The following is a 12711-nucleotide window of genomic DNA, read 5'->3' as shown; positions in this document are numbered from 1 at the left end:
CATATCATCTGGGCAGATCGCCATCTTCGAGAAAATTCAGACGTCGGGCCAAAATAGCGCGCTGGGAACCTGAAAAAACCAAGCTATTATTAATTACTGTTAGCTCCAAATCTAAAATCTTTAATTATATCGCTCTTCAAATATGTTTAAAACTAAGTAAATTAGCTTGTAGGTACACCACGTAAGTATTTAATACTGCAAAGCTTTCGGTCCGTTAACCCGGGCCATAATCAGTACAATTACTTGACAACACATTTACACGTCACATAAATATAAACGTTCGTCGTGATTTGATTGCTCGCACCATTAATTAAACGGTTTCACTTACCAAACAATTATGAAAAAGAAATAGTTATAATGACGCGCCCGTCCTAGACAATTATTTAGCTAGCGACCCATGAAAAGAGCACGCCACGTACTATTGAGTGGCAAAAACAACTTTGTTATTTTCCGCGGCCACAACTGCTAAACAAAAATGCGTACCTTTAGTCAGAAAATGCGTAATTAATGCGGTTTTCCAGCCTGACCTATATAGCGATATCCGTTGCGCAAAACATCAATTCTAGATCTAATTCACGTTCCGGTGTCGATCCGTATAAATATAGCCAACTCGCGAAAATATAAAAAATTTAAGTCAGTGTTTAACGCGGACCTGCTTGTGAGTAAGCAACTGTCGTTTGAGCCTTTATTTAAGAATTAAAAAACGAGTCGCGTGCCTTTATGGTGTAATAATGCACGATGGGGGAACGTTGGAGAATACGAGAGAAGCTTGTAAAACACGAGGCGTAGCCGAGTGTTTTACAAGCTTCTCGAGTATTCTTCCAACATTTCCGCGAGTGCATTATACACCATAAAGGCACGCGACGAGCTTTTTTAATTCTTTTATAATATAAGAAGAAATTATAGGGCAACAACAAAATTTATTTATTTGATCAATAATGAAATTCTCCTTACATGTTATTTAAGATGTTGCTTAGCAACAAAAATTTCAAAAGCCAGAAGCGTGCATTATGGCCTCACAATGCACGCGCGGTAGCCAATCAAATTGCTCGTTATATCATACTTATATTATAAAAATTTAAAATAATTAGCGTGTCAATATCTATTCACGTTGGAACTCTAGAAATCTACATATTTTACTCTATTTTTCTATCAAAGTTTGGTGCGTGCGCAAACCAAAGTATAAGTAAAAAAAGATTCTCATGCGTCTCAGTATATAAAGTACTCGTTAATTGTCCTATTACATATGCATGTATCGTAATTCTTAATTAGCTAGCTTACTCGTTCTATAGTTCACTTTACTTTGTTATGACAAGAAGCGGGCAACAATTTTTCACTTGTTTCCGTGGCGGGAAACATTGCATTTGTTTAAAGTCATCTGATTACGAATGAACCAATCACATTTGAACACCTATAGCACCTATATAACAACGGGATTTGTCGGTGGTGAGCAGACCCAATTATTTGCCGATGCCGAAGGCAGAGGAAAATAATTCATCTGCGATGTTTTGCTTGACCTCGTCCAATAATTGATTATTATATAACTGTTGACCGCCATGGTCATTTTACCGTAAAACAGTTGAGATAATCTGTCTTAAATGAAATGTATGCAAACTCCTTTACAGGTCGTAAACTAAAAAAGTGTAGGGTCTCCCTATAAGCATTTTAGTAGGTGATATGAGTTGAATCACCCCTAAATGTTTGATAATGTTTCGGTGAACAAAAGTCGGCAAATGATACGATGGATTGTACACAATGTCAACACATAAAGTGAACAACTGACACAGCTACGCAATTCCTGTAGACCAAGCACATCACCAGATTTCAGTTGTCGCGTCGCGGGAATGTATTCGTCTAATGGAAAACGGACTTAAATAGACCTTTTTCATAATGACGTCAAACACGGAAAGTCTGATGTAACACGAACATTGATTGGCTCGTTTTGTGGAGTTTGACGCCATTATAAGAAAAGTCTATTGAATTAGAGCAAAAAGTAATGTTTCATACACATGAGCTTCTCATTGATTGTCAATTATGCAATATTTACTTGATTTAAACATTTTTCTCACAGTTCAATAGTTATTCAAATAAATGAATACAAACATTGACCAAGCATTGCGTCTCAATCTATAACAAATCCCCCATTAATTTCCATTATCCATTCCCCCATATTGAGAGTGAAAAGCCCCCTTCACTGGAACACTGCGGCCAGCGTGTGAACAACTGAGCTATATATATCTGAAAGTTAAGGGGAGATATACTATTGCTTGAGTCAGGATTCAAGGCAGGACTCGAGCCAGGACTCGAGCCAGGACTCGAGCCAGGACTCGAGTCAAGGACTCGAGTCAAGGACTCGAGTCAATTAACCTTTCTCACGCAATGCGACCAATCCGCCATATTTGGATGACATATAGTTGATTTTATAAGAAATCATTTTATGAAATAAAAATTGGGGTAACATAACTCGTAACCAACAGGTAATTGCTGTCCAAAATATCGGATGCAAATCGTTAATTTTCATTTCTGACTATGGCATGGAGAATAAAACACATTGTGTTTCTATTAATTGTTTTAACTTTAAAATTTTTACGATTTAATGATGCATGCACCGTAATGGTAAAAGAATTAGCCTTCTAACGCTAAGCGACCAATACAATGTTGCTGACGAACTAGAAGTTTTGCATAGTTCTGTTTTTGAATTCATTTAGCGATTTAAAAATTGGGGACTCAAAAAATGGTATCATAAATAATCACATTCAACGAATTCGGAAAAATTCTAGTCTACTTAAAACCTGTCGCACACGAGAGCAACTAGCCGAGCTAATAGTCACTCGTGGCTGTTGGCGTAAGCAAATTTTTCTCTTGTGCGGACAAATTTTAAGCGCTTTTGTTCATTCATGGCACTTTATTCTGGAACGAATGAACAAAAGCGCTTAAAATTTGTCCGGGGAAGAACCATTGAACTGGGAAGAACCCGCTTACGCCAACAGGTACGCAGGAAAGACGGCAATAGAAGTTTCCATCAGCCAGACGTAGATGAGTCATTAATTCGGAGCTTAATTGTCGGCTCGAGTCCTTGGCTCGAGTCCTGACTTGAGTCCTGACTTGAATCCTGCCTCGATATTTAGGTACCCTCCTGAAAGGGCACTAGGCAGTCATACTCACGAAGTGTGCGATCAACCTTCATTGCGTTGTCGCAAACAAGAAAAATTTTTTTGAAATCTCTGGAGCATTCATAAACAAGTTTTTAAGATCACACATCCACCTATATCTAACCCGTTAGATCGTAATCTAAAGGTAGGGTACAGTCCGTATTGTAAACAATATCGTGTACTGTTAGACTTCACTCTATTTTGGTTAAACACCTCTCAGTGACAATGAATATGAGCTAGCTAGAGTTTATGTTTAGAAAAAATAGGAATTAAACTAGATCAAATCCAAATTTGAGTAATTTCAGATCTAATAATGTAGTAAAATCTAACAAGTAGTCTAATTAATGTTGAAACACTCTTATTTTTACTTGCATCTTGAACTTAGTAAGAACCTGCATGTCTTCAGGGTAATTACCAACCCACTTCCTCTTAGCGCTACGGTATTTGTACATATAATTTAGATTAGTTCCAGTTTGTTACTTTGTTTACACTGTTTATCAACTTTATGATATTGCAATCAGCAAATTTATATGCTTTTGAAAAAATTTATATGCTTCTAAAAGTATTTTGGGTCATATCATACCTATTTTACCCCTCCTTCTGCCAGCAGAAGAATTAGACCTTTAGTTATAGGCATTCACTTTGTGAAATCTAGCCAATATAAATTTAATAATAGGGGCCAATATTTAATAATAGGGGCCAATGTTGTTTTTTTTTGAAACCAATTATTGTGTTCATTGGAGTAATTGCATTAATCTTTTAGTCCATCTGTACTCGTTTGTTAACTGCCAGTTTTTTAATGTTAATGGCAATTTTAAATTTGTTATGGTGTTATACGGTATAATGTGGTTGACTATCATTTATAAAAATATTATGTGCATGAGAAGGTAATTGCAGCTAGGGCTGATGTCACCACATCTAGGTTGAGGTATTACAATAAAGACTTTATTTTTCTTGTCATTGCATGAAATAATAACAGCCACAAAATAGCTAGCAATATTTGATATCCAGTTTGCACAAGCAAGTGAATTTGATCACATTTGTAGCACACATCCTGTCTAAATTACCACATTTAGTTCTCCTACTCATGTAAATTTGCTGTAAGTTACATGACTGTACTGCTTTAGTTTTAAGATCCAATCCGCCAGTACAAGCAATGAATTTTTGATAATTTAACTTTTGGAACAATACAAATTGCTGCATGTATCTGTAATTGATTGTGAAAAATATTTTTATTACCCAATGATGTTTCATTTTTTTGAATTTTTAAAAGCAAAAGTGAGGGTACATGTGTTCCCTATAGCTCATTTATAAATAGATGGACTTGTTTTAAGGATTTAGCCAGGCAGAGTACCACATTGACTTGACATTATCTTCTATATTAAAATAAAGATTTTGCTAATTAGTTTAAAAGAATCAGCCTGCTGCCTGAAAAAGTCTTTGCTCTTATCAAGCCTGTCAGGTATTATCTAAGACCAAGTTCCGTCATTGTGCTTTTAAGGAATGCTTTCTTTTGGGACACAATATTTGTTACCATTTTATATAATTAAAATTTATTTTAAATTAAAATTGATATCCACCATATCACACAAGTATATATACAAATATTAAGATTAATAACTCCATCTTATTTCAAAATATATTATTATACCTTTAAAGCCCTATTGTGAGGCCTGTGGTACTTTTTAAACATTGGCTCCCTTGACCAATATGTTTTTAAACTTCTGTTGCAAAATAGCCCTATTTCCTCTTAGCTCTATGAAAAAAAATTTCCTTGAATATTTTGATGAATATTCAGCTCTTTTCAGCTATACTTTCGCAAACAACTGAGTTTATGCAAGATAGTAAAATTCCTGGAATTCCTTAAATGAACTTCTAGCAAATACGTAATTGTTTATGTTTAAAGGACGTAATTTGTCTATGTTGAGTAAACTGGGGAACACGCGAAATTTGGGGACTTTTCACAAGAAAGGGCCCTCCCTTGTTATGAGCAGAACCGATCAACAGAACGGATTTGATAAATATATTCAACAAACACTAGCATAAACATTCTACACTACAGCTGGCTTTAATGTCGTTGCGAGTGTAGACTGTAGAGTGTAGACTGTTTACGAGTGTAGATCATAGTATGACGACGGGTGAACAAAGACGAACGAGCAACCGCCAGAACATAATTCTATAATGCTTTGTGAACGAACGTTTCTAAAGTTGCTCTCAGGAAATAAAACAAGAGCATCTGAGTGGCGGAACTATAAATAATACTCGCACAAATATTGCTCATCGCATGGTTTCTATGCCTATGGCCTATGGGTCGCTTCTAAATTCTGTCGTTACTGCAACTACACGGTCTACACGGCGTTAAATACTAATTGTCGAAAATATACAAATTAGTACACAGCACACTCGGTCATCACATGATTACCAGTCTCGATCGGCTGCCGCGTTGTTGCAAATTACTGTGATATTACACAAGGCTATTTATCAATTTCCTACCTTCCGAGGATTATATCCCAAACATCGTAAAGAGCGACGATCAATAGAACATCGAAAATGAGATTTTTTGATTTTTCGACGCAAATGTTTAATAATATTCTGCGTTTTGGCTCAACCTAAACCACGGGAGTAGCCCGCTAACAGGCGCGCACGGAGCACGCTGAAGTATTTATTACATCACATGTATATAGTTTCATAAGGTTGGCAACACTCGCTAAAATGTTTCAATTTACGAACTGTGTTCACAAACTTACAGTCTTATACATGAAAACACTCGTACTTAAATAGAAAAATATACACAAAAAAATTAAATCTATGAATTAATGAATTAATGTGAATTTCTTGAGCGCAAATTAGCATGAGAATGTTTAGATGCGCTGTAAAATCTGATCTACATAATAATAAGACTGATATATAAATTACAGGGTTAAAATTGAAGTAATTACTGCATCTCTTATGGGTATGATAATTACAATATTAGTTCTAGAAGAGAAAAGAAGGAAAAGAACGTCAGGTAATGTCATAAGCTATGCAAATAAATGAGTTTTTAATTTTTTTCTAAAATTACAAATTGTGTCTGAATATCTGAGTTCTTTTGGAAGACGATTCCATAACTTTAGTGCTGCAAATTTGAAGGCTCTATCTCAAATTGAGTTAAATGATTTCTGAGGCGGTACATCCAGGACTGTTTCATTATTTATTCGCAGGTAAAAATTTGGCGGTTCTGTGATTCGAATTAGATCACGCAAATACTGAGGAGCTAGTCCATGGATTACTTGAAAGGTTAATAAGAGAATCTTGAATTCAATCAAAAATTTAAGGGCTGATGTGCCCATATTTGAAGCCATATAAATCAACGATATCGTTGCAAACTAGCAAACTGAATATAAAATTAAATTCGAGCGATTCATCAAGTTACCGCGAGCCTTTGTACGACCCACATCGAATGGCAGAAAATCCCAAAGTTTTATACAATACGCAGTGCTTCCCAATAATAAAGCCCCACTACTGCAAGCCACCTGCTATACAAGCAGCACCACTTCAACCGAAATAACAAGATCGGCAGAATGAGGACGTTCCATCTATGCCAGTAAATCAACAACAGGAGCAGCCACAAGACGAGTTAGAGGTTTATGCACGTTCTTCATGTCCATTTTTCGTGTTAGTGTTTTTCGCGCTATACCCTCTTGACTCAGATTTTAGCGTTTGATATGCGTAGACGTGAGCTTAAACAATCTTATATATTTGGGCGGGATTTCGCCGTATATTTCACTGTTGGATACACTTGGATTAAAATTTCTCGTTTCTTTGTGGGCGAGGCTTCGCTGTCGTGCATGTGTGTATGCTTGTGTGAGATTACTAGAAAAATTACTTCACTCAAAGTACGTTTCAGTCAAAACTCTCCAACGTCTCGTCGGTAAATGCACTTCGTTTTCCCTCGCTATGCTAGCAGCACGTTTCTTCGAGAGATGAACGCAGCCATCTCCCGCGGCCTCCGCACCTTAAAACCCCAGCTATTAACGGGTGCGCTACATCAGGAAATTTCTCATTTTCTTGGAGATTGGGATAGCCCGCTTCCTTAGCAGGAGGAGATCAATCATCAAGGAGGTAATCAAGCCGTCATAAACGCTTGGGACAATCAAGGTGGAAAAAGCCCCCGTCTTAACCGAGCGATGAAAGAGTTAATTTTTTTTTAATCTTTTTTAACCATATTAAACCTCACGTATGTCCGGACTCAAGCGAACTCCGCCGACGCTCTTTCCAGACGATCATCAGAATATGACCATACTTTGACGCCTGCCATTTGGGCAACAATTCAACAACAGTTCGCGGAAGGCCAGGGTCATACATGTGGCCTCATGGCCCTCGACTCCAACGCTATGGTGGATAGATCCGGAAACCCTCTACCGCATTTCACACCATACCCGTCGCTGCACTCTCTAGGTGTGACTCTTTTCGCTCAAGAACTCTCGTACCACTCCTTTGTACTTTGTACCTATGTTTTCCCCCTCACATGTTGGTTGGTCCCGTTTTCAAGTTCCTTCGATCCGGTAACTTGTCTTGTACTTTGGTAGTGCTCCACTGACGAGTACCCTAGACGTTACTGGTGGCCCTCCTACTTCGTTTTTTCCACGAAGAAAATCAAGCTTGCGTCCAAAGGCATTTCTGGGGTTTTGCTCTTGCCAACTCACTCGGGTTGGAGACCATGTCCGGAACTCTCAGCAGACCTTTGAGCTTTCCGCATCGCCTTTACGTAACTTCCCATTTGGTGTAACGTAACCTTCGTCGTCTACTCTTATCACCATACCTAATTTTAGTGTGCAGTGATAACAAGTGATTAAAATAGAATGTGCAGTGATAAATGGTATTTTCTCAAAAGACCTCACTCTCCTGATATGGATTCGTCAGTATTATTGTCCTCAAAAATGGTGATAGGGTGTGATAGGACTGAAAAATAGAGAAAATTTTCTGTATGAGGCACTGCAGAAGCCCTACAAATCTTCCATCTTTGAATTACCAATTTCCAATTATCAAGAATTGTATTATGTCCCGCCCCTCTTATTTAATTCTAATCGCCTCATAAATATTCCAAACAAAATAACGCATTAAAAACAGAATTCGAGTCATTTTTGTCAGCCCTTCCTGGATACACTACGTTAACCACAGCTACACCGAGAGATGTATGTCGCTTTCTCGTCTTCAATGATCCTTGAGATGGAGTTGCAGGACGAAATAGGAAACAACATGCAAGGTTAATAACAAGCTGTTGAGCGGTGTTGATGTACTTTTCAATGCCGTTAATATATAGGACTATTAACGCTCATAATTATATGCAAACCTTAAACAAGGTGAAAATAAGCCAAATGAGCGATGTGGGTAACCATCTGTATCTAATTATGCATATTGAGAGGGTATAAAAATTGGTAAACGCCTTTCAGTCCATTCTTGCTCAGTTTCGAGTGGTCAGGTGTACCGACGAGAGTGCCGGAATATGGGTCGTACTCGGCCTGCACGCGTCGTACTCAAGCTGTGCCAGCTTGTCTCCGACGCCCCTGACCAAAACTTACCCCATTCCTTGTGCACGTGCAAGCTAAGCATGAGTGTGAGTGTTGGTGAATGGGAAACTATTTCAACGACAAGACCCAATTGCATATGAAAGAAGCTTCAGTGGCGTAGCCAGCCTGACGATTTAGTCATGCTATGCAAATTTTATGTTATTATCATTATTAATTTCTTTAGAAGTTCGTTGTTTTCACAGTCGATGAACACCAAAATATTAGCATAGCATGACTAAATTGTCGGGCTGGCTACGCCACTGAGAAGCTTCCGACCGTCTACGGAATGCAAACGCGCGCAAACTCTCCATTATGCAACCTCAGTTACTGATCCAAATCTCTGAGACCACCCTACATATGTATGTGTGACAAATATAAATTCGGTAAATGAACTAATTCAGAACTCAGTAAATGTGCTTAGCTGTGGGAATCACCCCCTCTCGGCGCTACGTGTGTTTGGACTTTTGGTTTTCCCGACGAAAATTGTTCAAGTTGCAAGCGAACAAATAAACAGGGCCCGCGGAGCGTATCAGAGAGTGGGGCTATAAAGCCCTAAATAGAACTCCCAGTAGAATTTCGAATTTCTCTAAGTAACGCTTTAGCGCTAATTGAAAAACTGACTTTTCAAATATTTTGGCCGCCAAAAATGCGGGGGGGGGATTTAAAGCAAGGATTGAGGTGGTTGTTTTTCCTAAAATTTCTTTTAAATATTAGAAACTGGTTATAGTTCTTAATTTTAATTATCTATAAAGAGATTATAATATTAAAATGTCAAAAAAAAACAGTAACTGTCATTACAAAGGACGCAGTAGACTATGAAGGTATATCATTAGGTATATCTGTAGAATATAATTTTATGCTGCTATACATACAAATGGAATAAGTTTACCATGCTGAAGTTTCACTCACATACTCGCCCTAAGCCGACGGCCTACTAGTTTGTTAAAAAACACACACGATTGTTTTGCGCTGTTAATGAACAAGAATTATTGAAGAATAGTAATCAACCGTCATGCTTTGCAATTATTATTGGTAACATCTTGCGTTAAAGATGTTATTATGCGTCATTAGAAGGGTAAATTAGCAAATAAATTTAAAATTTCGTATCGATTATAAACAGAAATCTAAATTTTTAGGCCTGAAATGTGACGTTGATTTGACTACGCAGAGCATGATGGTAAACCCACATTCCTTACAATATTCCTTGCATCAATAAACACCGACAAATACATCCCATGCAATCTCCCAGTTCATCCTTGTACCAAACTCGTCCTATTCTCCCGTGATAACGTCGCATGCAGTATACGGAAGGACCTGGGCACGAGCATGAACCGACTAGGCATATGCAAGGAACCGATTAGAGCGGTAAAAATGGCTCAAATTACACTACGACTGCACAAACTATCGCCAATAATGAGCAGTTCACCAACGTTTATAATTTATACAATGATTATCAGGTTAACTAACTGTTCTTTGTACAAGTTTGTCCAGATTACTAGATGATCCTCTCCTAGAATACCATGTTTTGAAAATTCAGATAATTGTTTTCCTTACAAACTCATCGTTCATAATGTGAAAATATTGGGATAATTTCTCAGAACATTGCTTTCCTCTCCGTACGTAAAATAGTTCTGTATCAATCGTTATTGATGAAAGAGTCCCACAGCGCTTCCTCAGCATATGGTCTCTTATCAATCTTGTGACGAATCAGCCACGACACAAACTTTCGAGCTTTACGATCACCAAGTTTCTTTAAATTGACAGAGTTTCCTTTCAAAATATTTTTCATTTGTTCAAACCAAGATTGACCAAAAGGGTGTCCACCTTTTGTTAAGATAAAGAAAGCAATCATACCCGCTACCTGGACATCCGATTTCTTTTTGAAAGGACCTTTTTCTTTTTTTTCTATTGCTTCAATTACTTCTGTTGGCATCCATCCGTGAGTGCCTTTAGCTTCTGTTTCAACTGTAGTTTCATCGTCTCTTAGAACGCTGCTTAATCCAAAATCTGCCAATTTCATGCGACCCTCGATATCAGCCAGGACGTTTGATGGTTTTAGATCTCTGTGCAACATTCTTTTACCATGAAGAAATTCAAGTCCTGATAGAATTTCCTTAATCATTCGTGGACCATGCTCTTGTAGATGTTCAATACTGGATGCATGAACAAGTTGCCTCAAGGTTTCCTCGCAAAGGTCAAGAAATAGATATATGAAGGTATCGTCACGGTAAAAATGTCGATAACTCACTATAAATGGTGAGTCGCTTGTTTTAACAAGACTCATAATTTCCCTTTCGTTTTCAGCTATTTCATCACACTTTTGTACGATCATTTTCTTAACAGCAACTTCAGTCCCATCCTTCATGAGACCAACATAGACACTTGAATATCCACCATCACCAATTCTGAATTGCTTGTCGGCGATAAAAGCCTGCATCGGAATGCCAATCTATAAAAAAAACACGATAAATATTCCACAGTGAGAAGAAAAAAGTAAGAACACATTCACAGTTTAAAAAGTATATTCTCAACTTCTAAATATCGAAATATCAAATCAATACTATATTTGCAAGTGATTTTATCAGAAAGACATAATTCGAATGAAAATCTTGCATACGTTGTGCACAATAGGCTTATGTCGCATCCATTCCTATTATAGTTCATCTCCATACCCAGCGTTTCCACAACTTATTTGCATAAGGCTGTCCTCATGGGGAGATGGTAATGAAAAAGAGAGAAACAAAAAACGTTTGAAAAGAATGCACAATATATCCTATTAAGACTAACCCTCCCTCCCTCATGGTTGAAATTTTGAAGGAAATTTCCTTCAATTGTGGAAACGCTGTCCATACCAAACCCTGCGAATTGATGTGCGACAGCACATGCACCGTCTTCAGGGGGCTAAATTCCTTTAAAACAAAACCCACACCACGGAAAAGCAATATTTTGATTTATAGTAACAGTAAGATTCTTCAATATTTTTGTGAACTTAGCAAATTAGATAGAGAATTAATAAATAAAACAAGTTAAACTGATGAACTAAATAAAATAATGACCATAAACATGAACCACGCCTACCCCCAGGAAAGTTTACTCTATGACTGACTGACTCTAACTTTTAAATTTTCACCAATCTGCACAATGAAATCTTGCAATCAAAAGCCAACCCTCAAGCCATGAGCCTTGAAAAGCTTACGAAAAAGCTCACAACTTTACTCGCCCTAATTACAGCACAAAGGTGTAAAACTCTCGTAAAGCCTGATATTAATCACATGCAAAATTTGCCTGACAAAATCGTATTTCGTATACGAGAAAAAATCAAAACAACTAGACCAGGAAAGCACATTGAGCCTATCGAGATCCTACCATGCATACACGTCTGAGGGGAAATTATGTCCAGTCGCAGACATCCGAGAGTACATCTTCCGCCCCCATCTCCCGCTACCGCGGGGATAGACACGGGAACATTCTCCGCTCATAGTAACCGTTCGGCATCGACGTCTTGTGGGCTGAAGTCCGGCATTCCGTTGAAAGACATCCTTAAAGCTGGAGGGTGGATGAACGCCACTACCTCTGGTCGACATCATAACAAAACAATTGATACCAACTTTGGCCGAGCTTTACTAGATCAGTTTGTAAATAATTAACTATCTCGCTAGTTCTACACTTACTGCCTACGGATACGTCAATTACACAATGAACGATACACTCGTGTTTCTCCAGATAATGTTGTGTTGAATTTTGCTAGGTGCTCACAACTTTGAAATCTCATGCTACTCCGTAGTGACGTAGACTGATGACAGGAAAGAATATAGAAATTAAACGAGACTAACCTTAAGTCGATGTTTAATTGTAATTCTTTCTTGCTATCAGTCAGGAACAAAGGAGTAACATGCCCACCCAAATTATGTTTTATACCCAACCCGTTCTCCTTCGTTTCATGTGAGCACCAGAAAGGTCTTTGAAAAATGGCTATCGAAATGCGCACGTGCTTCTTGTGAGTGTTAACT

The 12711-nt window shown here is 37.8% G+C and overlaps 1 protein-coding gene across 1 annotated transcript; it reads right to left on the bottom strand.

The window, feature by feature from the left end:
- Nucleotides 1-10337: 10337 nt before the first annotated feature.
- On the bottom strand, nt 10338-12285 carry LOC114544334 (probable serine/threonine-protein kinase ireA). Its single transcript, XM_028563002.1, has 2 exons — nt 12187-12285; nt 10338-11150 (listed from the first exon to the last, which is right to left on the bottom strand). Exons 1-2 carry the CDS (start codon nt 12283-12285, stop codon nt 10338-10340), a joined length of 912 nt encoding a protein of 303 aa, XP_028418803.1.
- Between the last annotated feature and the right edge of the window lie 426 nt (nt 12286-12711).

Source organism: Dendronephthya gigantea, unplaced genomic scaffold (assembly GCF_004324835.1).
Source record: "Dendronephthya gigantea isolate DGI-Jeju-01 unplaced genomic scaffold, DenGig_1.0 000732F, whole genome shotgun sequence".
In the NCBI taxonomy this organism is placed as follows: Eukaryota; Metazoa; Cnidaria; class Anthozoa; order Malacalcyonacea; family Nephtheidae; genus Dendronephthya; species Dendronephthya gigantea.
This window is presented reverse-complemented; position numbering and strand designations above follow the sequence as displayed.